Source organism: Electrophorus electricus, chromosome 15 (assembly GCF_013358815.1).
Source record: "Electrophorus electricus isolate fEleEle1 chromosome 15, fEleEle1.pri, whole genome shotgun sequence".
Taxonomy (NCBI): domain Eukaryota; kingdom Metazoa; phylum Chordata; class Actinopteri; order Gymnotiformes; family Gymnotidae; genus Electrophorus; species Electrophorus electricus.
Window position 1 is genome coordinate 18,177,636 of NC_049549.1, and position 26,494 is coordinate 18,204,129.

Below are 26,494 nucleotides of genomic sequence, written 5' to 3' on the forward strand. Positions count from 1 at the left end.
CTAAAACAACTACTTTTTGTGAAGAATAACGAGTGATTATTATATTGTTATTCTTGTGAAAGCAGACTAAAGACCCTTTCTCCTCTATATGACAGAGCTATAGGTTTAGGTTAATTCACGATAACATAACGTACATTCATGGATCTCGACTAAACAGCCCATTAAAAAACAGATTTTATTCTCCTATAGTAAACATTAGTTACACGCTTTACTGTTCTTAAATAAGAATCCATACAAATATGTAAAAAATGTATTTGTATGTTAAATTGAAATGTATACATATGTTAAAAGTTAAATGTAAATATGTTCTATGTATTCTTAAATAATAATACATAGAAATATACAAAGTATATAAATATATATCTTTGTATTAAACGTACAACTCTACACAAGGGGGGGGGGGGTGCAGGTTTAGAAAAAAAATCTAGAGACATTTTAGGCGCATAAAAATGTGCTTTTTTACGTAGAAACGTAGGTATAGGACAATAAATCGCTTTTTAGTTGGCCCATATTCTGCCCCGACCCAAAAGGTGGCGCTGCACATGTAAATCTTTATTAATCTGACCTCAATGAAGAAGATGCATGGAGACGTGTGTGCGCATGCGTGTGGCTAGGCTGCAGTCAGTGACTAACCGCTTCACCGAGGCGACCGTCCTGGTGTTGGAGAAACCGTCAAAATGGTGATTTAAGACACCGGCCTCCTGTGCTAAGATAGACAGTAAGTTCTGTCTTATTCGTAGTTATATTTTCATTAGCTGAAAATGCATTTTAGCCGTCAGTGTTGAGTACTGAGCCAGCTGAGGGTAGCACAAAGAAGAGTGGATTAGGTTAACCAGCGTTAGCTGGGTTAGCTAGAGAGTTAGCTGGGTTAGCTAGAGAGTTAGCTGGGTTAGCTGGTTGTAATGGCTGTAGTTAGATATGTGGGGCTGTAGTGGTAATAGCTGTAGTTAGATATGTGGGGCTGTAGTGGTAATAGCTGTAGTTAGATATGTGGGGCTGTAGTCTTAATAGCTGTAGTTAGATATGTGGGGCTGTAGTGTAGTAGCTGTAGTTAGATATGTGGGGCTGTAGTGTAGTAGCTGTAGTTAGATATGTGGGGCTGTAGTGGTAACAGCTGTAGTTAGATATGTGGGGCTGTAGTTAGATATGTGGGGCTGTAGTGGTAACAGCTGTAGTTAGATATGTGGGGCTGTAGTGGTAACAGCTGTAGTTAGATATGTGGGGCTGTAGTGGTAACAGCTGTAGTTAGATATGTGGGGCTGTAGTGGTAACAGCTGTAGTTAGATATGTGGGGCTGTAGTGGTAACAGCTGTAGTTAGATATGTGGGGCTGTAGTGGTAACAGCTGTAGTTAGATATGTGGGGCTGTAGTGGTAACAGCTGTAGTTAGATATGTGGGGCTGTAGTGGTAACAGCTGTAGTTAGATATGTGGGGCTGTAGTGGTAGTAGCTGTAGTTAGATATGTGGGGCTGTAGTGGTAGTAGCTGTAGTTAGATATGTGGGGCTGTAGTGGTAGTAGCTGTAGTTAGATATGTGGGGCTGTAGTGGTAGTAGCTGTAGTTAGATATGTGGGGCTGTAGTGGTCATAGCTGTAGTTAGATATGTGGGGCTGTAGTGGTCGTAGCTGTAGTTAGATATGTGGGGCTGTAGTGGTAACAGCTGTAGTTAGATATGTGGGGCTGTAGTGGTAGTAGCTGTAGTTAGATATGTGGTGCTGACCAGTTTTCTCTCTTGAACCCTTATCCTGGTTTCACACCTATCCAGTTTGTTAGCAAGCTTATAGTGTTGTCTTAATGACAGTTAGGTGTGCACTGCCAAACTTTCCATATAAGCCTAATATTTAAACAGTCTCTAATGGATATTTGGATGGATTGCTAGGCAATGACAATTTACGATTTGTCAAACCGCTAGCTAGGTTATTTATTTTCCACTTTGTGTATGTGTTATGCTGGCCTAGCTGGGTTAACCTACATTGTACTTAATCTTTATAGACATAGGCAGTTATAACTTTGCATTCGTTGTTGTCGATAGCTATCTAGTCATTTATGGATAGGTCATTTGGATAATTACTGGCCATGTATTTTTATTTAAAATACACCATTGCTTAGTTTGAGTTTACAAAGGTAAATTGTATGGTAGCTAGTTTGGTAAGTATATGATTCCTGTTGTTAATGGCTCTCATAAAGCTTTAACCCTGTTTTAGATGATATTAGCCCTGTGCGTGGCCTTGAATAAATGTGTCTGTATGTACCAGCTAGCTGTAAGTGGGTGATGTCCTTCTAACAGTGACGATGATGGCCTGGGCCTGCCAGGACACCCTAAACGCGTTCTTGGAAGATGAATCTCTTCAGTGTAAAATGGAGGCTAGGACGAGTATGTCAAGGCTGCGTCTTGACTGTATTTGCTGACACCTGCGTACCCCAGGGCAGAGGAGTCAACTGGATAGCCCGTGGCCCGTGTTTCTGCTCACGCATCTCCTGCCGTGCCCTGGGCACCTGCCAGGCAGACTGGAGAATGTGTTTGCGTCGTACGCCTGACACTCAAACTGCAGGGTGTGCACTGTAGACCCCGACACCAGCTGTTTCAGAGAGCTATTTAGAAAGGTCATGGGTGAATGCGTGATATTTAAATAAAGGGCTTCTACAGTGAGGCAAGAGTTCTTTTGTTTCTGCTTTTGATTGATGATCAGGTGAAATGGAGGCTGGGCAGTCAGTTGGCCAGGTTCCCCAGCTGACTCTGAATCTTGTTAGTTTGAGCACTAGACAGGACAGAAGGCTCTTACAAACCTACGTTTCATATATACTTCATGCCTTATATTTGCCCATATCCGATGTCAGGTTGGGGGGGGTTTGTTCTCAATTTCTCCAAGCCTCTATTTCCAGGAGTCGCCAGGGTGAGAGTTTTGTAGTCCATATGTGGTTTTGCAGAGAGACCATTTTAAGTACTGTGGTCTGATACTGTGGCTTTTGACAGTGCTTCAGATGTTTCCTGCTGTTAGGGGATACCACAGACAACCGTACTGGATTCTGGAGTCAACTTAACCGCATTAGTCACAGACATTCTCAAATATTAAACCCACTATATGCTATTTTAGTTAAGGGCTAAAATCATTTACGTAAAAATGGGCTTGCTGCTACATCTGCAGTTGGGAGGCACAGTAACTGAATGGGTGTTCTGCTTGTGTGTCCCCGTGCAGTGTGATGAGGGATGCTCGTCCGGTGTTGCGTTAGGTCCTCTTTGACATGCTGGCCTGCCTGCCGGTATCTGCCCCGTTCTTCGCGCTTCCCATCCACCCGCAGATGAACACTGGACTTCACAAATGTAAGTTCTCATCTCCCTCTGAACACTGAGCACCAACCCGGCGTGGGTGCTCACCAACGCCACTGTCTACGCCATCAGTAATATTTTACATTCACAGCATTTAGCTGATGCTTTTGTGCAGAGCGACTTAGTTAAGACTGAATACAACTTTAGGAGCTGAGGGTTAATTGGCAGTGGTGGGGCTTGAACTGGAAATCTTCCAATTACATGTCAAGTATCTTAACCACTGAGCTACTGTTGTGTGGTGGGCTGTGTGACTGCTAGTTTGCCCAGCAAAAATGACTGCAAAGTTTTGGTGGACAACATGATGTTATCATTAGCCTGAGACAGTATGCTGTTCTTATTGGATCAAGTGTACTAGTGGAGTGATCTGTGTATTTATAAAAAATAAAAGCACACTGTATGCAACAAACTGTTGGAGCTATTAAATAAAACTGCATAATAAGTAGCTGAGGGTCACATCCGATTGGCCCTTTGACAGTTTTCTGTTTTATTAATTTGTGCAAAGCCTTTTTTAAAAATGTGATGCTGCTGTGTTGTTGTTGCATCAGGTCCAATTTCTTAGCAAACTAAAGAAAAAAAACATTGTCCTAAATACTATTTTTAAAAGTTTGTCATTGTTATTGCTATATCACTTACTAAAACTGCCTGTTACACATATGGTCACAGGCACACACAAAATAGGAAACCATGTATAGAAACATCAGTGTTTAAATGACTCAGAGATTACATGTAGCCTGGAGCAGCATTGTGCTGAGATAAAGAAATCTGGACAGCAGGACATGATGCATAGAAGTAGAAGGTCCATGGAAAGAGTGTGTGTAACACGCACACACTGCAGTGTAATGTAGAAATATTCAATAGGCAGTGAAGTACACAAAGATTCCAGAGAAACAGGATGTTTTAAAACAGAGGTCCCATCATCAGCTGTGCAGTAAAAATAGTTTTGCTGTAAGATAGCAAATAAAAACAAACAAAACAGCAAACAAACGTTCACAGTAGTAACCGGCTGTAGATGGCAAAATGCAGGCATCAAATGCGGTGGTGTGAAACTGTTTGCCCCCTTCCTCATATCTTTATTTCGCATGTTTGTCACACTTAAATGTTTCAGCTCATCAAACTAATTTTAATATTGGACAGATAACACAAGTAAACACAAAATGCAGTTTTTAAATGAAAGTTTTTATTATTAAGGGGAAAAAGAGTCCAAACCTACATGGCTCTGTGTGAAAAAGTGACTGCCCCTAACCCTAATAACTGGTTGGGTCACCCTTAGCAGCAACAACTGCAATCAAGCGTTTGCGATAACTGGCACTGAGTCTTTTACAGCGCTGTTGTGGCCCATTCATCTTTGCAGAATTGTTGTAATTCGGCCACATTGGAGTGTTTGAGCATGAACCGCCTTTTTAAAAGGTCATGCCACAGCATCTCAATCGGCTTCAGGTCAGGACTTTGACTAGGCAACTCAAGTCTTCATTTTGTTTTTCTTAAGCCATTCAGAGGTGGACTTGCTGGTGTGTTTTGCATCATTGTCCTGCTGTAGAACCCAAGAGCACTTCAGCTTGAGGTCACAAACAGATGTCCAGACATTCTCCTTCAGGATTTTTTGGTAGACAGCAGAATTCATGGTTTCATTTACCACAGCAAGTCTTCTGGGTCCTGAAGCAGCAAAACAGCCCCAGACCATCACCACCATATTTCACTGTTGATATGATGTTCCTGTTCTGAAATGCTGTTACTTTTAGGCCAGATGTAATGGGACATACACCTTCCAAAAAGTTCAACTTTGTCTCGTCAGTCCACAGAGTATTTTCACAAAAGCCTTGGAAATCAAGATGTTTTCTGGCAAAATTGAGCTGAGCCTTCTTTTTGCTCAGCAGTGGTTTTCGTCTTGGATCTCTGCCATGCAGGCCATTTTTGCCCAGTCTCTTTCTTATGATGGAGTCATGAACACTGAGCTTAACTGAGGCAAGTGAGGCCTGCAGTTCTTTGGATGTTGTGGGGTCTTTTATGACCTCTTGGATGAGCCATCGCTGTGCTCTTGGGGTAATTTTGGTCGGCCAGGCACTCCTAGGAAGGTTCACCACTGTTCCATATTTTTGCCATTTGTGATTAATGGCTCTCACTGTGGTTTGCTGGAGTCCCAAAGCTTCAGAAATGGCTTTATAACCTTTCTCCAGACTGATAGATTTCAATTACTTTGTATCTCATTTGTTCCTGAATTTATTTGTATCGTAGCATGCTGTCTAGCTTTTGAAGATATTTTGATCTGCTTCACTTTGTCAGGCTGGTCCCATTTACTGCCACACCTGTTCTCAGTCAAGAAACACTTAATCAGGCCTGGGTGTGGCTAAAAAAAATTGAACTCAGCTTTCCAAAGATGTGATATACCACAGTTAATTTGTTTTAACGGGGGGGGGGGGCATGTAGGTTTTCACATAGGGCCATGTAGGTTTGAACGTGTTTTCCATTAATAATAAAAACCTTCATTTAAGAACCTTCATTTAAAAACTGCATTTTGTGTTCACTTGTTATCTTTGTCTAATATTTCAATTTATTTGATGATCAGAAACATTTAAGTGTGACAAACATGCAAAAGAAATAAGGTATCAGGAAGGGGGCAAACACTTTTTCACACCACTGTATGTATGTGTATACAATATGTATGTATAATTATTTGTAAAACACTTAAATTAATCGCCAAGCTTAAAAGCAAAGGTTTACTGAACACTTTTATTTCGTCTTGCATGCATTGTTCAAATATGTGTAGTTGAAATATGACTTGTGTACACATGTTCAACTGCTCTGCTATGCGTTTATGTTGGCCATCGTAAGGTTTGAAATCTCCGATCTGAGGTGGGGGGCGGAGCTCCCATTAGACAAACTATAGGAGGCTCGATTCCCATTGCGTTCAATGTCAAATTCTGTATGTTTCATGAAATGGTAGCCGTTATTTTTCCTTTTGGTGGTGAGTCATTTTTGTCGTTGCTAGGTGAGTGTGACTGGAGCCTGAATTATGCACTTTGAGAGATGATTTGGTTCCAGGTGTGTTTGGCTAGTTTCTCAACAGGATGGAAGGTGGAGCGTAGGTGTAGCGGTTGGTGCCGCGCCCCACACCCACTGCTGCAGACAGGAGCTCTTAAGACTTTCCACGCCATTAACTTATAAGCATGTGCTGTCTTGGCTCCCCTTACACAAGCCTTCTTTAAACTAGGGTTGAAGGGTTATACTTACATGGAACATAAGTGATATCAGTTACTTAGGCAGGAGTGTTGGCATGGCACACTTAGCTGTGTGTGTGTGTGAGAGAGAGTTTCAGAGCGTTTGTGTTGGCACAGGAATGTTTTTCATTTTTATTTTTTATATACTGGTTCAGTGTTTGGTTTGTTTTTTTTCAGTGTCCATCCCCCCCCAAAAAAATGACAAAAAGACAGAACTGGAGACGTTATTTCAGTATGTTGCTGACTAGGAAATAGACCTCAGAGCTGGGAGTGTCTAACCATGAAAATCTCAGCCCAATGAAAACTATGAGCTATGCCAAATTAAATTGCATTGCCTGAAAACAGCAACGATGTATTAAATATTATGTTGACATAATTACAAGATAGTATTTTTACACTGTCATTATAAGGAGTAGTATTAAAAATGGTGCAGGTCTACCTGCAGTTTTGATATGGTTAGGCCTAATTCTCTGTTTTAGCACTGTGATGGCCTACTTCTATAAGAACAGTTTGAACATCTGCATGTTCTTAGCCAGGACTTTGGACTTGTTTTCTTGGGGGGGAAAAAAGGTAAAAACCCCTTTTCTTCAGAAAACATGGAGTCGAGGTAGAGGCGTGGTAGATATTATGGAGTAGAGCCAGAAACCCCCACTCTTTATATACAACTTAAAAAACAAATTATGTTGTCTCTGGAGAGTACATCACAGGTTTCAGGAAAATATGTGGGCCATATTTTTATAAAATGTTTTGAACGCGGTATTTTTAAGCACAGATATTTTTACCGGGTGTTTGCATTTGCGCCGCTTCTGGTTGTCACGTGTGCTCCACTTTCCCGGTGATGGACGTTTTCCTCTCTTTCTCAGGGGACGCTACGCAGGAGATGAGATCTGCACAGTATCCGACCCCAGCCGAATTAGATGCCTATGCTAAGAAAGTTGCCAATAAACCACTGACTATAAAAATCTTCCCCAGTAGTGTGAAAGTACCTCAAAGGAAACACGTCAGGCGCACGGTGAACGGCCTCGACACGTCCAGCGAGCGTTATAGCCCCTACCCGTCTCAGGTCAGCACTGCCAACGGCCTCCTGGCTGTAGTCAAGGCTCCCGGCAAAGGGATCCTCAAGGAGTTTGACGGCAGTCGGGCACGCTTCGTCCCCGCCGTCGTCATGAACCCGCAAGGCGGCCCCTATGGCACTCCGAGCACTTTAGCCATGTCTCAGACTGTTCCCCGTGCGCAGACGCAGCTGCTGGTCCAGAAGAACCTGCCCCGCGCCCCCCTTCTACAGGCCCAGCAGGGGCTGCCCCCTCATCCCCCTGCCATGCAGCAGCCCAAAGCCCTATCTCGTCCTCCCGGACTGCAAGGGCAACAAAGCCTGGGTCAGCAGCAGACTGTTGGGCCGGGCCCGGCCGACCCGGCCCCCGCCCCTCACCTCGCTCTCGTCCACCCGCACGCCCTTGCGCAGCAGCAGCAGCAGCAGCACCGGCCGGATCCGCCGCGCCTCCGGCACCCGGCCGAGACGACCCGGCCGGCTTGCCTGCAGCCGACCCAGGGCTTCCTCCGGTCTCGGCCCCTTCCTCAGGCTGCCGGCGCCGGCCCCCCGGCCCCCGGAGACCTCATGCAGCCCCTTCGGCCCCCGCCAGGCACACAGGCTCCTTGCAAGCTCCCCGACGCCGACGCCCCCCCCAACGTGACCGTGTCTACCTCGACCATTCCGCTGTCCATGGCGGCCAGCCTGCACCAGAACCGGCCCGGAGACCTGAGCAGCATCGTCCACCAGATCAGCCGGTTCTGCCAGGCGCGCGCCAGCTCCAGCGCTACCTCGGTGTGCGAGGGCCAGATCGCCAACCCCAGCCCCATTAGCCGCAGCCAGCTGCTCAGCGCCAGCTCGCGCGTGTGCTCCCACAACCCCGTCCTGGGCCCACTGCCCTCCTGCGCCCTCGCCCCCGCCCCCCTTATGACGCTGCCCAATATGGGTGCTGTGAACCAGATGCCTGCCTATCACGACATGAAGCGCCAGGCCCACCCTCACCTGGCCCAGACCCAGCTACCCCAGCAGGCACAGATGCCCCACTGGACCCAGCAGCGGCTGGGGCACCTCCATCCACTCGCAGATGGACCCCACCCTGCCAAGAGCCATCCGATCCGAGACGGAGCCGCCAGGCCCGGATTCTCCGCTACGAGTGTGAGCTACCCGCAGGACCTGTGCGTCGGCCGGCCATCTGGGCTGAAGCCCCTCGTAGACAAGCCCACGCCGTCTCCCCCAGTCAGCGCCATGCCGGGGGCCGTGAGCTACATCAACGGTCAATTCGTGCCACCTCCGTGGAACGGCGTCCTGCCCACACCAAACAGTGACAGCTCAGGCTCTCAGGACCTGGCCATGGCCTTCCATGGGGGGCTCTCAGGGGTTTCCATGGACTGCACCCCCGGCATCCAGTACAGGACCGGAGCCGGCGGAGCGCACACGAACCTGATGCAGCCCGTGGAGTACATGGGCGGAGATTTGCAGGCAGCGTGCTTCCGTGAACAGAGTGGGGGCATGATGGGAAAGATGGCTTCAGGGAACACTCAGAACGTCCATGTCCATCACCCAGGATACAGATGAGCATCCTCCTCAGACTGGAAAGCGTCTGCTGTTCCACTCGGCATAAGGAACCTGCCCCACAACCTACTGCTTTTGTTTCCAGTTTAATCGATCTGCTGAATGTTTTCCACAAGATTTAATTTAATTTTTTTCCTTTTTCGGACCATGAAAACGTTCTGTTTAGCTACGTGGCTACTTGCCCATTCTGTGTGTGTAGATTAGTTGAAGGCGGGGGCACGGCACTATCAATTTCTGGGCTTGGTAACTCTTTGCTTCTCGAGGAAACCTATCCATAATGACGCTATCACCGCTGGTGAAACAGCTAAACTTCGTCATCTTGACTTGCTCAGTTGACCTACAAAAAATACACGTTCTCATCATATACACACATATAGTTTTACACCAAGGCACTACAGAGGCTCTTCTGTTTTAGTTTAGTACAGTTTACTTGTTTTTAATTATTATTATTGTTATTATTATTAAAGAAGTGCTAATTACCCACAAGGCCATGCTGGCAGTAAACTGAAGAGATTCTAGGGTGCCCAGTTTCTGAAATGTGAAACATCATCTGCTGTGTCCTGCTTTGACTTTACTGACACAGCAGTCAGAATTTTCCTGTCAATGTTTACATGTTAATTTGCGCTTGTAACTTTGAGTCAGTGCAAATTGACCCTGGGATATGCACCTATGACGAGACTGTTTCTGGGGGCTGCCGTGCATGAGTTCAGCTCAAGCCTTTGATTGGCTCATTAATCAGCTGTGAGACTGTCTGTGTGAAATGTTTACTCTTCCATTCTGTTGGCCTGCGATGTTGTCTCTGCGCTTGCTGATGGACTTACCTGAGTATGCCATAAAATGAATCTCTGTGGTTAATCTGCAGAGCACTGGAGACGCGGGGAGGGTTTCAGGACAGCACTGGAGACGCGGGGAGGGTTTCAGGACAGCACTGGAGACGCGGGGAGGGTTTCAGGACAGCACTGGAGACGCGGGGAGGGTTTCAGGACAGCACTGGAGACGCGGGGAGGGTTTCAGGACAGCACTGCGTAAGAAGCACATGATGCAGTTTGGCATTTCAACCCCCACCCCGCCCCTTTGGAATCGGTTGCTTGAGTTTCTGAAATGTTTAATCTTGGTGGTAATGGCTTGATACTGTTCACTACAGGGGTTTCAGACTTTTCAGGGTATGTGAAGCTGATCTAGGATCTGTCTTTTTGCCTTCCGTTTCCCATTGAAAAATGCCTGTGTTTATAGAGGGAGCTGATCCAGGATAAGGCCCTCCTCACATTTCATACATGCAGGCACAGTGAGTGTGCAGGGAAACCAGGTGTTTCTGTGCTTTCATGATATCACATTCCTGTTTTGTGGTGAGTTTCCAGCACACTTGTCATAGGAATTCCTTCCTTGAGCTGCATTAGTTCACTTGCAAATCACATGGCAATATAACGACAGAGCAGAGGCTACCTGTGCTGTGGTTGGGGCACCTGCCCCTCTGCCGTAACTGAGCGCTGCGCTCCATCTGTCTGGTGAACTCCGTCTTTTCTCCTTCAGCAGAACCGTCTTGCTGCCGTTCCAGCAGGGCCGTCGTTTCTGTAGCCGTTATTCACCGGGCTGTTACATTCACTACCTGTCTTTAGGTGCCCCCTTATTTTTAAACCTAAAATGGCTGAAATGTATGTAAATTGTATTACCAGTGGAACACGAATTGGCCATTCCAAACTGCCATACATTTCATGTTGATCTAAATGTTAATTTTGACCTTTTTTTAAGTTCAGCCCCATTTCTGCAGGAATCACCTTGTACCGTGAGGGTGTCTCTCTCAGGTCTGCTGGTGCCTCGGGTGCAGGTACTGTCCGAGACACAGACGGATGTTGGTGGAACTGATAAAGCAGTAGCTGTGCGCTGTGTGTGGCTGGTGTGGTTTGATGTCCATTATCTCAGCCCCCCCGGTCACCCATTAAGAGCCTTGGATGTTCATTATAAGCGTGGTGTTGATGCTGAACTTCACTTTTTTTTTAAATGTGAAACCCATCTTTTTTTTTGAGAGACAAGTTCTCAAATAGAGAATTTTTGTATTTAGCAAATGAGTGTGTTTTAGTGCAGGGCTGTAACAGTTGTCTCTTTGCCCTCGGTTCATGATCGAGACTGCTCCATTCTGGGGTTCAAAACCTACTGTCTTGGATTTGCCATGGCAGGAAAACGGCTCGCAGTCCTCCGGTGTCCCGTCCCGTGGTGGGCAGTACCAGCGGTCCGGTGTGCCGTGGGCTGAATCCTACGAAGCTTTGTGGCTCGACAAATGAAGTCTGGCTTGAGGAAAGGTGGTACCTACCACAGCAGGAGCTGGAGGTGGCACTGGTGGACTAGACTAACTCTCCTCAGGCTCCACATCCTTTTACTCTACTTATCTCAAAAAGCTGCTATTGAATTCCCTGCATATATTGTGAGAATTGCCTTCTTCTAAATGTTAAGGATAGAAGCAAGATCTAATTTATCAAATACCTTTCTGCAATGCAACATTGTCGATGGACAAATTCTGTAGTAAGCTGATGTATTTGCCTGTCAGCTATAAGCTGCTTCTCCTGATCTCTAAAGTCATTTCAGCATGCAGACATTAGATGAAACAGCTTTAGGTTCAGTCTTCATTTCAGGCCTTGTTACAGCTCAAGGCTACAAAGTCAGGTTGCTGTTTCTAATAGTTACTGTTTTCCATGTGAAGTGCCTCCACTGGGCTGGTGTCTTCTAGGTGTGTGCGTGTGCGTGTGTGTGTGTGTGTGCACGTGTGTGTGTGTGTGTGCGTGCGCGTGAGGAGAAGTGCTAACATGCGTGCACATTGCATTGACCCAGTGCACTGTACAGGGGACCAAGCAACATAAAACTACTGATATTGGGAAAAACGTTGCATGTGCCATGACAGGCATGACAGGTGGACCATCTGTTTGGAGTCTGAGTCACTGCTGCTGAGTCTGGGTGAGGAGATCTGATCCACGGAGCTTCTGGTCCCCTTGGAGCGCTCTGCCAAATGCTGTAAAAAGTCCTTCATCTCTTATGAGACACGTAATCCTCAGCTCTCCTTTAAACATCCTCAGCGGCGGCTCCGAAGGCTGAGAGCCCGCAAGAAGTCGTGCCAAGTCTCTCATCTTGTTCCACCAAAGAACAAAAATATCACTTGAATGGTAGCAGTGTGCACCTGTAACTGTTTAACTGAAATCTCTCATTCCAGATGCCCGTCGTTGGTTGTTTTTTTGTTTTTTGGGTTTTTTTGGGAGGGGTGTTTGGTTTTATTTTCGTCCCACCACACCTCTTCCCAGGAAAAATGTTGCACAAACATTCCCCTGTAACCAAAATAAAGTTTGACTTGCATTTGCAAAGCACGTGGTGTTTGATATGATTATCAGGATTCAGAGCGAAACAGGAGCAGCTCAGCTTTAGAGGAGGGTCATGTGATGGGCCATGGTCCGATGTTGCTCACACGTGCTCAACCGTGTGTCACTTTGATGCGCTCGCGAAAAACACTTAGGTGCTGAACTTATATCAAACAAAGTAGTTCTAAAGGAAAGGTCAGTTTATGTTCATAGGAGTATTCTCAAACCCCACATTGAATCTTGTTGGGATAATAAAGTATCTACGCATTATGGTTTTCAGTATTTCTATTAAAGACATTCCGTTTATCTTCCCTTGAATTACTTTAAATAGAAAAATAGAATCTTAGTACAAGAGTGAAAAACTAACATGTATTTCCAGCACTAAGACTAACATTGTACTTGATGCCTACAGTCTCACTGCCCACTGTATATTTGTTCTAAATTCCTGTGTGTATTACCATCGCAGTGTAGCGTGCCCCGAGCTTGTCCAAAAACGTCCCCAGTGACCCCAGCACGACTGCAGGAGAGATGTGCTGGGGTGGCAACCCCACTTTCATCCTAGCAGTGCCACTGACGTTCCGGATCCACTCAAACATGCCCTACTGCACTGAGTGAGGGGCATCATCAGCAATGCTTCAAATGAATACTAAAATAAGTGTAAATCATTCAATTAAAGGTTTTATTGCTCTTAAGTAAACACAGTATTTGCATGACTAACAACCAGCGATCAACTGGTCAGTGGACATTGTGCACAGTCGTGGTATTACACTAATAGTCCCTCATGACAACACCTCTTCCAAATAATCCATTTTTTTTTGTCAGTCACATGGCTTTTCCTGTTGCCGAGGGAGACCTGGGATTTTCTGCTGCGGGCTGATCAGGTGTTGGCTGTGGGAGCTGATCCAGCTCCGATGGATGTTGCGGGGTCTCCCATGATACGTTGATACCCTCTCTGTTGACCTTCTCATGCCTGCGAAGAGAGCTGCATGTACATCGTGATCAGTCCTCACAGCTAGACCCCGTGAACGGCTAATTTAGCCAAGCCTTACACACATTAAGTCAATGGCGTTAGTACTGTGGGTATGATGTGTTTATAACGCGTACCTGTTTGCTGTTTCAAACTTCCTCTGTCTGTACAGGGTACTCTTCTTCATCATATATAAAAGTACCACGTCACAGAAAAATGCCCCCTGCAGAAACAAGTAGAAAATATCCTGCTGGAACAGTTATCAGTAATGTTCAATAACCACGTCTGCACACTTCACCATTATTCTTAAATAAATCTTAGTAAGGAAAATGCAACCTTAACTGTCCGTTACAGGGTTTTCCCATTTTAGTCACGTTATGCAAATTATTTTGGAGCTTCTTTAAATTTAAATGTTTTACTCTCAAAGTACCTCTTTAAAATCTGATGAGAAACTGAAATCCTATGAAGAAAGCAAAATTATGAGTGTGTAATGAAAGATTGCCCTGTGTATAGAAACCCTAAAGATTCAGATACTTACAGCCCCCATTAGTGCAAATCCTGAGCCCAAGTTAATAACTGTAGGAATTATATTGAACTTTCCGGCCTGAGAAACAGATAGCATGTGTTAATAACCGGAACCTGACGGGAGATTGTGAACCAACACCCACGAGGGCCCAAACGCGGATGACGATGGTGCTGGAAGAATGTGGTGTACCTTGCCATAAACCAAGATGTCTAGACGAATCCCGTACACCTTATAAAGGGTTCTATGGACCTGTCCGCTAGCGCTTTTGAAATAGTGGGCGTATCTGAGGACAGTCATCAAGGCAGGTGAGTTGCTTGCAGGGGATTTAAAGTCTGTTTTAAAAACCAACACTGTGGCATTACACGTCAGGTCTACAGTCTGGAGAACTACCTGAAGTTGTACCCTGCTGAGACCACGTTGGCCGCTGCACTGCTGTCCAGCCGTGTGAAACTGTAGCGAGGGTGACACGCGGAGTAGCCTCTGTCCAGGTCACAGTACCATTCGATCAGAACCTCAATCGACCCGCCCTGCACAAGTACCCTGCTGCGGTTAGAACCAGCTTTCATCTCAGAGAACTATTGACCCCCAAACCGTGAGGACAGATGGCCATCTATTCTGTTTTTGGTTTATTTGTTATTGTTGTTTTTTTGTGTGTTTGTTTTGTCAAGAAGAATTTACATTTCATTAAAGGAACTTTTAGATGCTTTTTGTTTTTTAAAATCATCCAGTGTGAGTTGGACAATACTTGCCAGCAGCGCCATGTCTTGGAAATCATGTCCAGCTCTACGGACAACGTCACCAAAGCGAAATATAGGGCAGTACGGATCAGTGACCTCATCATACGAACACCTTTTCAGGTACGTGTCCTTGGGTGTCTCCAAAACGTTTGATCTGAGGAGGAAATGATTCTGGTAGCGTACACGGTGAATGCTACACTGAGAGTACAGCATGACGCCTGAGTGACGAATGTGGCTGGGGGACAGCATTGCGGACCTTGACAACCAAGATCTGTGTTAACTCAGCAAGGTTCGAGAAGAATAGGACACTTTGGGTAATGATCTATAATTGCTCAATAGCACTGCCTATTGGACAAGAAGTTTTACGTTTGGGCACCTGCTTTTGTGTCAATGGATGTAAGTGTTTTAAACAGATAATCTTTGGAGAATTTTGCAATTTTCCTACACATTACTGTGTTAATAAAATGCAATTACCTATATCCAATTGCTACAACATTGGCAAAATTATGTTAATAAGCAAAACAAAAGCAAAAGCTTACTTTGAGAAGCCAAACTTGGGAAATCTGATGAAGTTCTTTATGAAAATTGTGAAGTTTTCAGTTTTTCCTAACAGAGGAACACTGAGAAGAGGGGGAAGAGCCTCATTGAAGATGTGCATTACAGAGAAGCACAGAAATAATACACCACCATTCAGAACTTTATCATGACAAAGCAGCGTGTCCCTGCAACTTCTTCATGGAAGGCAGCGTGGAGGTTTGGTCAGTGTGAGTATTGCGATCTCCAGACAGGAGTGCCTGTGTCATGTGGGTGTCAATATGCACATAACTAACAATATTCAGTCCACAAATAATTAAATGTATTTCAAGCAGCTATTTTAATGGACAAAAGGCTGACGCTTTCTCACAAAGCAGACACTGTGTTCCGGAAGAGGTGAGGTGCCACTACTGTAGGAAGCAAAGCTGTCCTTACCATGGCCGGTGGCTCCTCTCGATGGGGCACCAGGCATATATTTCACAGGTACCAGTGGAGTTGTGCTCCTTCCTCAAGCAGCGTCCACTCTTGACTCCTGAGGAGAGCCAGAGCAGCAGACGCGCTGTATGTACCTCATTAATGGGCCCATTCATGGCAGTGAATGAACACAGTGTTGTGGTTTATACCATTGCCAGCCACTACTGTCTTTCCCTCTGCACAGTCTCCATTCTCCGTACAACGGCCATCAGGCACCCTAAAGCTCTGTAAAGGGAAATACATTTAAAATGGCAGATTGGTTCAGAACCTGCTGCATTAGGAGTAATAACTCAAGCATTCCTTGTCCTGAGACACCCACAAGGTTTATTGGATTCACTACCTGATGAGGGTGAGAAGAGTGTTAAGCGGCAGTGTTTACATAGCGGCCAGCGATCTAATGAATGCTACGATGAGGCTGTGATATCCTGCGTCCTCATATGGTCACTGTCTCTGGCCTTCCCTAACAGTGACTGTATGAAGCATGGTCCACAGCTCCTCTGACACACACTGGTGCTACTGAAGGTGCTTGGCTTCTCATGTTGGGTTACAGTCTAAATGTGCTGAATCATTTAGGTGTGCCCTCATTTGCAGAGTCATGTTACAGTTGAGGACAGCACTCAACACTCAAGCCTACCCTGATGTGCATAATTGATAGAAGGTCATTTAGATCAAAGAATAGATAAAAGAAACTATTGATAAACCTTAAATGTGACACTACCTGATAGCGTCTTTAGAACAGGTTCCTTCACTGAAAATCTGAAGTTATCCTAAATCCTCATTGTTTTAAAATTATCACCATGGCTACCAAAAAGCAAAACAACGATAGAACGTCAACCATAACGCTTTTAACATGCTCAGTGTTACTTCTGCTAATAAGATGAAAGACTGTTGTCTCAGTTGTAATGGTATATAGTTATAAAAATGTATCTGATATTCTGTTAGGTAAGATTTGCTCTACCTCAGCGCAGTATCCTAATTTCTGGTTTGGTGTTTCGATAAAGTTTGTTGTTATGAAAAGGACACCTTCACCCTGGAGAAATTAAAGAAAAGTGTTTTAGAAGATATCCCATTGTTCTATTGGTATGCTTTAAATGAATATCACGACCTATTCCAGTATGTTATGTCCCAACGCCCCTACATAGACCACACGCCAGGACCCACTTGGTGTGGGATGACATAGTCTTCTGGTCCCCACAGCCGAGGACCAGACGCCGTTGTGTTGGTGAAGACAACTCCCTTTACTTTGGTGATGACAGAACTCTCCACAGACTCTTCTGTCTCTTGGTAGCCTTTTTTCGTTAGGAACACCCATCTCCACGAAAATAGTTGCATTTACATAGAAATGATTTCAGAAATTGATTCAAATGCAAGTCAACACAGAAGTAACTACGCCAAAAGAAGACAGTGATGGTGTTTTTTAGCGACAAATTCAGTGTCACGGTTTGAACTATCACGTTCTAAGCTCGACATTGAAGTTGTAAAACCTTTTATCAAATTAAAATACGAATGTATGAATCACGTAGGCTAAGCTTTCGGTAACTGCACTAAATGACAGAATCGAAGAGGGTCTTACCCGATAATATAGCCAATTAGAAACAGCTGGATTAGTCTGTACAGTAGGCCAACTTTCTTATCCTTCGCGATGACATATTTCTCTGTCTTGTAGTCTAACGCTGACAGCAGTGCATCTTTCCAGCTCAGCGGTGCCATTTCTGCTGCAGGAGTCCTGGATGTCCGACAGCACTGCATCCCGGCATGGCTGCCTTACACTGCAGAAACGCGGATCTTTACATCGCAAAGCATCGGGAACGCTGGGTGCCCTCGAGGAAATCCAGCTCTTATGTTTCATATTATCAAAGGGTAAAAAAACCAACAACTTTAAATTATCCTAGAACGCGGGTATGAGAAAACTATATTAGGCCGATATAGCGCAGGCTACTTGAGTCACGCGTGCCTATGTCTGGAAGACAGCCCCTTGGCTTCCAAAGTTATCTTTTGGTACCAGACTCCTGATATTCCTGTACCAGATACCAGTTTTTCTCTAAAACACAACAAAAATGTTAGGTTGGGTTGAATAGATCAAAACTCTAGAAAATCCCATTTCTGATGTGCAGTTGATAAATACAAAGTGAACCAAACACCTAACAGTATCTGTTCAAATTCTTCACTATATCGATCAAATGAAGATAATAAATTAGAGCAAAAATAATCAAATAAAGAAAACTGGTTTATGCAGAAGAGAGAGAATGGCATACACCTTCCGTCAAAAATGATTTATTGCTTGTTTTTGATTGATTGATGGACCGCTGTCAATCATCCCCCACCCCACCCCACCCCCAGCCTTCCTTCTACCCCCACCCCCATTTAATAATATTACATTAGATTATTTTAGGATATGTCATATGACATTATAATAAAACATGATTCATCTAATAGAAGGTCCTCAAAAATGTTTTATTGACTTTTTAAAAAGTGATTAAATAAAAATAAATCTTTTAGTTTCGTATGAATACATACCACCACAGTCTTTAATCTCAGCTCCGCTCCCCTGGTTGCTTTGAGGTCTGTCTGTCTTTCTCTCACTCATTCACCCACTCACCTTTTTCTCAATTATCTCCCATTATCTCCCATTATTCTCCATTATTCTCCATTATTATGTTGGGTCTTACCACTTCATTACATTCCACAGCTGAGAGTGGTGCGGTGTTGGGGGGGTTCTAAATGATGTAATTTACATTTATCCTAAAAAACATCTTTCCCCCCACCAAACGTTCCTACTTAAAGGGGGCCTCACTACACCCACTTCATTCCTTAGTACACAGCCATAATTGGAAGCGATTCAGTGGAAACTTTGACAAGATGTCCAAACGAATATGGACGTGGATCAACTGTTCTATCAACAGCTAGGTAATGGTCCTATTTATCCCTTCGTGCCTTAGTATATGTTTTAGTACAGGTTTTAAAAGTTACTAAAACTACTGGCATGTATTTAGCTCTTTATTTAGCTCAAGGCGTAAGGAACCTGTTCCTTCTGAGAAGCAAGTTCATGCAGCTGAAGCTACTGTTCCCTTGCTGTGGTCAGAAGGGATTTAAGAGAAGGAACACCACCTCACATGCAGCAGACTCCTGAAAGGTTGAGTTACAGCAAAAAAATACGGTTTTTATTTTTGCATTCTGCTTAATACAGAATTAACAGTCCACTGTTCAGTGACTTTACGTGCCGAGTTGTAACACTGATTATTATTAGAATTGTGGCTAGATCAAAATCAACGCTAGCATCAGCTAATATTACTGCATGCACTGGACTTTGTTACTCTGATAGCACAGTGTGAATGGGACCTAAGTGTGTCAGGTCCTGTTATTTATGTTGAACATTTGAAGTTTGGGGGCACGGGGTGATACAAAAGATTTTTAACGTCATTAGGCCTGCAGGCTATATGATAAAAAGGGTATAGTTTAGCTTTTCATCTATTCTCAGTTTTTCAAATAAAACATTACTAATCCCAAAAGTATCTTGATACATATTACATCTTTGTTTCCTTTCCAGTCCAGTACAAACTATAAATTACATATTTATCAAAATATAATAGACATATTTCAACTAAATGTATTTAAATACTGTTCAACATGGTTTCTATTCATATCTGCAGGTGTAACTAAACTCTTTCAGAAAGATGAAACCTCCAGATGTGAATTTTAAGATGATGGTTCCTAGGAAGAGTCAGACCTCTTTTACTAATAATGACGTTTCTCATGACTGACTTCGATCAACTGACTGAGGAGGTGGAAGCCTTGTGTGCTAGAGTGGAGCAGAGCGATCCTAACGTGTGTTCCATAAACACTCACAGTGCTATTAAATATGCATTTCAAGTAGATGTTATTAAATATTGCTCAACACTGTACTCATGTCTGCAGGTGGAACTGGACTCCAAGCAGAAGAAAAAACTGACTGGAGAAGTAGAAGCCTGACACAGATGTAAAACACCAACAGTTCAGCATTTTAAAATTTCAGACATAACATTAAAAGGAGACTGTTACTTATTTCACTCTGAATGTATACTTGTATGTCTGTATTGTGTAACAACAGTTCCACAATGTCACAAACATATACATGACTATGTATGAAAAAAATCAACGACATTAACATGAAACTCTGGCGCCTAGTTCAGTTAAGCGCCTAGTGGTGGAAATTATAAAGACTAACACTGTCATAAAAATGCTGTCAAACTTAAAGGTTAGAAGATTACAAGTGGTTAATACAGAAATTGTTATAGGCTGTGTTTACTGAGGTACACCAGATCAATATAGTGTCAAATCAGAGGGTCTGATAGAGCATGTGGGACATCAACATTTAAAACAAAAACTAACTGCCTGTATTTAGTGAACTAGATAAAGCATAAGAGTCCTATGCAAGGCATACAGATCCATCAAAGCTTTGATCAAATCCATCCCAATGTAAAAGATGTATCGTCCCAATCACAGTATCTGACAACTATGGCATAAAACACCTTCCTTACCTAATACAAGCAGGCAATTCTCTTTTCATTTGACCTACCCCAGTAAAGTTTATGAATAACAAACATCTGCAGTAGGAATAAACACATTTCTCATGAACAAAGAAAAGTAATATAGAATTACTATACAATTATGAAGGACATTTTTGTTAGTCTCCACCAAAGCCATGAGAATGTTCTTTATATAACAGGTGAAAACAACCTACACCCATGTGAAATACAAACCAATCCTGCTTTTATTACACAGAAGAGCTGAGCAATTATCGGGAGCCACCTTAAAGAGTTGAGGCTAGAATTACTCATCAATAAACAAATTACAGAATAAGAAAACAAAACTATTCTGTTGCATCTACTTTGAAATGACTCTGCAATGAAAATCTTCTGTCACCTTCCTTCAAAATCATTTATTGCTTGCTTTTGATTGATTGATTGATTGATATCTGTCCATCAAAAATAATTTTACGGAAGGTGTATAGTATTCTCTGTCTTGCAAACAAGCATTCAAATTTAAATTTGCATTACACTGGTCATTTCAGTTATTCGTCCTTGTGTAACCTATATCGGTTTCCCACTGATATACACACCAATCACACTAGCAGCCTCTCAACAGGCTACTAGAATCTGGATTATCAACCACCATCATATTTTGTAAGTACTAAAAATCATATTATTCTTACTTTAGTCCCAAGGATATAACTGTGATTATATTCTGATCACCTCCACGTGGCTGAGAGTTTGAAAGCTTGGATCTGTCAGCACAAACATCAGGGACCCACAGACACTGAGCTGACCTATACTGACCTCAGTGGAAGTTAAGACCCACCTGTTTCACCACTTCCCGTCTCCCTGCTGCACCTACTCATCTTCTTCAAGAGGTTTAAATTATGAGTAAACAGAATTGTAATATCAATCGGCTATATCCTTGTTTACAGTAGATAATAGGTTGGAACGGCAAGACTTTTATTTTATTATTTTACAAGACTTGTTTTTTAAAGGACATTGGCATTTCTTCTGCTACTACTACGACTACAACTACTTTAACGAAAAGAAAAGAAAAGAAAAGAAAAGAAAAGTGTATAAATAGATATTAATACACTGCAGCTGTAATAGTCTCCTAGCAGCACGAACCCAGCGCTGTAAATCCTTTTCGAGGCTGGACCATTACGTCATTGGAAGACCATTCGGTTAGTTGCTTGACGCTTGTTTGCCTAGTAAAAGGTCCCGAAAAGGTCCAAACAAGTACTAGTGCCACGATTTACCTAAAATAAAGCTGAACTAAATGATTTGCAAAGGACTTTTATTGTTGCTGATATGTTCCGGAATTTTGCGGAAACAATTTGGTGTGAATTTATATGAGGGGCGTTGCTGCGCGCTTCACATTGTCAGGTCAATAAACGTGTTGAAAGCCGCGCGGTGAGTCAGTATAAACTTGACCTTTCACCGAACTGCTGCTGGTGGGCTTTTGCATTAACGCTGACCGTGACACACTGAAGATTGATATTATGGCTAAGTACGAAGAGATTCAAGTCCATGGTTACGAAGAATTTTGCAAAGCTGTCTCTGAAAGAAGAGGAAAAGACATCTTTGCTTACTTCAGTGGCGATAAAGATGACCAAGGCAAAAGTTGGTGTCCAGATTGTGTAAAAGGTGGGGCTTTGATTTAACCACATACCAGATGAAATGGTATGAGGAGCTCGACATGTCTCTTTTTGTTTGTCTATTCCGCTTATGCACGTTATATAAGATGGTTGAAAACGGCATGAGATTTAACGATTTCTGAACATTGCAGCGGAGGCAGTACGCTGCTGCTGTGATTTTGGTGCGTTATAAGTGCAGCAGACTAACGTGTCGCTTCCCTCCGATGTCCCCCAGCCGAGCCGGTGGTGCGAGGACAGCTGGCACATCTCCCCGCGGGCTCCGTCTTCTTATACTGCCTCGTGGGCGCCAGGCCGTAGTAGGTCTCGTCTTCTTAAGGAAATAATCTAATGGTCTAAATAGTCCTAGTTAAAGAAAAATCGCAATCTAGTACAATCTCAGAAATAGTGGAATGTTTTATGCAGTGTTACAACGACAATCATCAAAAGCTTAGTTTCGGAGTTACAGACAGGGACAAAGATAACCTCTCCTTTTACATGACCTGTAACTCAAACCAAGCATTTGTCAAAAATATTATGTTTATTATTTGATTCCAGAGAATGTATTTAATGCACTTCTTCATGTATTAGACGTAACCTTACTATTTTAGTCACTGACATCATGTGTTCTGTCAGCTGGAAAGACCCTAATAATGAGTTTAAGAAGACTCTAAAACTCACCGGAGTTCCTACTCTGCTACGATACGGCACAGTAAGTGTCAAAGAAGACAAGATTTTATAATGTACAAATATTAAATCTCTTGTGTCTTCTTGTCATGTAGTAGCATCTATGGTGTCCCTAAATGAGAATTGTTGTCTTGTCGTGCATATTCCAGCCTCAGAAACTGGTGGAGGAGGAGTGTTTCAAAGCTGACCTGGTTCGAATGATGTTCACAGAAGACTAGTGACTCAGATGTGTGTAGTGGTGTTTATGCATACCGTAAATTGCTTCTCAAATTTGTTTACGTGCTTTTCTGTGAAATTTTATTCTTATATGTTCATCTTAACTGCGTAATGTTAACTGTGGGTTGCATTGTGAAATTAAAATTATGCATTTATGTGTACATAAAATGGACAAATGCAGAATGTTAAATACAGACTCTGACCCTGATCTATACTAGCATTCATTATTTTAATAAATGTAATCTACGCAAATAATAGTGCAGATGTCATGTTTCCTATAAAATGTCATTAGTTTTTCTTTCATTTATGGTTACGTTTACACAAAATTAATGAAAACTTGAGACATTTGTCAAATTCCTGCTGGGCTGTTCTGCGAGGCGATCGTGTGTTTAAGAAACATAAATCTTGTGGCTAAAATTAATTTAAACACAAACTGTTGGCCAGGGGGCATATACAACATTAATTATATTTGTTGGTCGATACCATTTTATGATAAACTAATAAGGTACACTGAGAGGCAACGTAAAAGTCATAGAATGACGGAAATACTCCAGTTAGCCTTAGAGGAACAATTAGTCATTTTTTACCACCAGGAAGTAGCAAAATGATAATGAAAATGCTTGTTTATTTTTACATTAGAAGTGCAGTTCATATGAGAAGGCTCAAGCATCTTTGGAGTCCTCGGGTAAACGGAACGGCACGTTCCACACTAGGTTCAGGGTTAACCTTCGTCCCTGCGCTGGGCGGCAGATACCCACAATCTTCCAGTGCGGAGCAGAGCAGCCTTCAACGGGAAGTCCTTCACAAGTGCGCGGAACCTTCAGCATTCGCATAAACCCGTAGTATGGTTTGTATTTGTCGCATTCTGGATACTAGAATGGGGACCCATATGTAGTAGGCCGTTTCGCACATAGCCAAGATTTATGGTCCTGCGGGTAGCCTACCCAAGTGGCCATGTTTAAAATAGTGCGTAATCTCTGAAACTGCCAAGCCACTAGGTGTCACTGTAAGATGTTTCGTAATATAAAGAAGAAGATTAATTGGGAAAACGACCTATTTGTAATGTCTTTAAATAGCTATTTGCATGCAAATAACATTACTGCATACAGTTTACATGCTAGTTTCGATGTTAAATTGTTTACGCTATTTGAAATGGGGCAATACACGAGCCTTCCAGTGTTTACATATTTTCACTGCTAAAAATCTGAGACGATAAAATCTTGATGGAAATAAGCCATGTCACAACATGTTATGGCATAAGATGCAATACAGCATTTTGACCGATAGATGTCGCGGCTGCTGCGCGGCCGGTGAACAGGCGCAGACCGTGCGCATAAGATGCAATACAGAATTCTGACCACTAGATGTCGCGACTGCTGCGCGGCTGGTGAACGGGCGCAGACCGGGCGCATTCCTCAACAGCAGTTCAGTCTCCTGCCTACGCTCACTCACGTTCAGGATCGTCGGTGCTCTTCACAACGGCAAAATAGGGGCACCCGGACGATTTGGCTTTCGCTGAGCCTCTCGGAGCTGCAAATTACTGGATTGACCAGCGGAATAAAAATTGTCTTCTGAATCCAGAGCGACGATGTCGGAGTTCCTGGTAAATCTACTCGGAGAGCGACTCGTCAACAGCGAGAAAGCCGAGGTGGACGTGCAGGCGCTGGGCGCTAAGATCTCCCTGGTCGGGCTGTACTTCGGCTCCAGTTTCAACGCCCCCTGTAAGCAGTTCAATCCCAGCCTTTGTGAGTTTTACAGCAAGTTTAAAAAATCATCGGAACACAAGGATAAATTGGAAATCGTCTTCATCTCGTCTGATCAGGATCAGAAACACTGGCAGGACTTCTTGCAGGAGATGCAATGGCCGGCTTTGCCTTTTAAAGACCGACACAAAAAGGTAAGAGTATCCGCACCAGGCAGAGCCTCAGCGCGGTTAGCAACAATGTAACGGTGGACTTTCGTTAAACAGATAAATAAAAATAAAAAGACCAGACTACAGGTGTCGACTCCGAGGTTCCTACTGAGATTACGTGGATGTTTATTAGGTACCTCTGACATCAGTGATCATTTACAGCGTGGAGTGACTGGGATGTTTTATTATGTGTCTTAAATCCAAAACGTGACAAGTTCATTTTCTTGAACACTTAACTGAGGTTTAAAATATTTTTTAAAAGAGTCACAAGATTTCTAGTTTCCTTGTGATATTTAGTTCGTTATTGTATTTCAAAGTCGGTATACAATCATTTAAATAATGAAACAAACAAACAAAAAAACAACAACAATTACACACTTCCTTTATATTTGTTGACTAATTCATAGGAAAATGTGGAAAATAAATTCTGTATATAATTTTCCGAGAGGAAAGGGGGAAAGACTCAAGGTTTTCTGTCGTTTACCGCGTTATAAGGTCATTTGGCGTGTATGTAGGCTGCCTAACCCATAACCTAATCCCTAAAACTGGAGCTGCGCTCAGTCTCTGCAGCCTGCAAAAACTCACACACCGCCACTAACACTGATTTAAACGCTCAAGTGTGTGTCGTGTGTCTCAGATGTGCGGGCCGTGGTTTCGACGGAAAGGTAAATGCGTTTTTTGCCCCAAAGCAAATGTAATTTTAGAATGAGCGCAGTGTAGTCGCGCGCTCGCGTGCCCTACGCCGTTTGAGCCCAGCGTGGCGAGAGCAGAACACGATTACAAGCGACCCGCCGTGTGGCCTGTACCGATTAACACCGTATCACCGCCTGGTCTATGTAAGCAGCAGCTCCGTCCATTGTTGGTGTGGTGTAAGTAGTATTTGGATGTGGTCCCGCGCTGGGTCAGCGGGCCTGCTCGTGGTCATGGAAGGTCACACCACGCGCCGCAAGCGCACGCCTGCAACATGTGGTTGCGCTGCGCGTTCAGCCAGTAAGAGTACTGAACAATTATTTTCCTCCGCGTCATATAATGTCGTGAAAATATTCGTGCATAGTAATATGATTTGATCACACTGTAAACATGGCGTACATGAAGTTTGTAAATAAACAGAGACGAGCGTGACGGTTATATTTTAAACCGTGTATTTGAGATCAGTGTCCATCAGCCAGTTTAGACTGGGATGGCCAAGAGGCTTTCCTGTTCCTGTAGTAGTGTTTTATGGCCTGTGTCTTTACTTTCATAATCCTTGGCCAGTCTGCATTACACTGTATTGCGCAATGCCCCCTGTCCCGGTAACTGTTTGTTCTGTACTGTTCCGTTCTGTTCTGCTGTAACATGCATCTGGGTCATGTTCCGATTTGCCGTTCTGTTGGTATCAATTTATGCCTCATTGCTCAAACTCGCGTGCTCTCCACTTCGGCACATATTAGCATTTTGTAATGAATAACCCTGCCATGATTTGCGTGCTTGGCTGACACCAAGTTTGCAGAAGGCGCTCAGATGTGTTCTTCTTGTAGACCGTCCGCAGCCACGTTTGGATGCGCTGCGCTCCTTTCTGACATGAATTCAGTCATAACAAACAAGTTTGGAATTAAATCCCCGATGACATCTGGGAGTCACGAGGAGAAACAGTCGCGACCCCTGCTTAATATTCGCCTCTCGCGGTGTCCCAGCAGAGCACGTGTCAAGTACATGTACGTGCATGCTTTATTTAGCTCTGCCTAAAGACTGAATTTGTCTGAATGAACTGACTGAACTTTCCTTTGGCTTAAAATGTCATTTCAAGATTACGTCACTAGGTTTGCAGGACT

General features: G+C 43.6%; 4 protein-coding genes across 7 annotated transcripts in view; 3 read left to right on the forward strand and 1 right to left on the reverse strand.

The window, feature by feature from the left end:
• The first annotated feature begins 616 nt into the window (after nucleotides 1-616).
• On the forward strand, nucleotides 617-12,488 carry fam222bb (family with sequence similarity 222 member Bb). Its single transcript, XM_027024716.2, has 3 exons — nucleotides 617-718; nucleotides 3,197-3,321; nucleotides 7,406-12,488. Exons 2-3 carry the CDS (start codon nucleotides 3,243-3,245, stop codon nucleotides 9,142-9,144), a joined length of 1,818 nt encoding a protein of 605 aa, XP_026880517.2. The 5' UTR covers nucleotides 617-718; nucleotides 3,197-3,242; the 3' UTR covers nucleotides 9,145-12,488.
• A 656-nt stretch (nucleotides 12,489-13,144) lies between these two features.
• On the reverse strand, nucleotides 13,145-21,094 carry p2rx8 (purinergic receptor P2X, ligand-gated ion channel, 8). 2 transcript variants are annotated; one of them, XM_027024685.2, is made up of 13 exons: nucleotides 21,058-21,094; nucleotides 17,294-17,489; nucleotides 16,882-17,032; nucleotides 16,679-16,750; nucleotides 15,870-15,945; nucleotides 15,682-15,778; nucleotides 15,252-15,332; nucleotides 14,725-14,866; nucleotides 14,366-14,502; nucleotides 14,165-14,258; nucleotides 13,988-14,053; nucleotides 13,587-13,672; nucleotides 13,145-13,464 (listed from the first exon to the last, which is right to left on the reverse strand). In XM_027024685.2, exons 2-13 carry the CDS (start codon nucleotides 17,467-17,469, stop codon nucleotides 13,305-13,307), a joined length of 1,338 nt encoding a protein of 445 aa, XP_026880486.2. In that variant the 5' UTR covers nucleotides 17,470-17,489; nucleotides 21,058-21,094; the 3' UTR covers nucleotides 13,145-13,304. The 2 variants fall into 2 exon arrangements, with proteins under 2 accessions (XP_026880486.2, XP_026880485.2); XM_027024684.2 differs by lacking the exon at nucleotides 21,058-21,094 and having other exon boundaries at nucleotides 17,294-17,685.
• Nucleotides 21,095-21,598: 504 nt separating this feature from the next.
• Nucleotides 21,599-23,023, forward strand: txndc17 (thioredoxin domain containing 17). Its single transcript, XM_027024708.2, has 4 exons — nucleotides 21,599-21,881; nucleotides 22,107-22,188; nucleotides 22,505-22,580; nucleotides 22,705-23,023. Exons 1-4 carry the CDS (start codon nucleotides 21,737-21,739, stop codon nucleotides 22,771-22,773), a joined length of 372 nt encoding a protein of 123 aa, XP_026880509.1. The 5' UTR covers nucleotides 21,599-21,736; the 3' UTR covers nucleotides 22,774-23,023.
• A 1,125-nt stretch (nucleotides 23,024-24,148) lies between these two features.
• nxn (nucleoredoxin) overlaps nucleotides 24,149-26,494 on the forward strand; it is a 33,081-nt gene continuing 30,735 nt past the window's right edge. The window contains exon 1 of one of the 3 annotated variants that reach the window (XM_027024698.2): nucleotides 24,149-24,668. In XM_027024698.2, coding sequence (XP_026880499.2) covers nucleotides 24,360-24,668 — 309 coding nt within the window. In that variant the 5' untranslated portion in view covers nucleotides 24,149-24,359. Of the gene's footprint in view, nucleotides 24,669-25,277; nucleotides 25,349-26,494 lie in introns of those variants that run through there. The other 2 variants (XM_027024699.2, XM_027024700.2) reach the window with 2 other exon arrangements.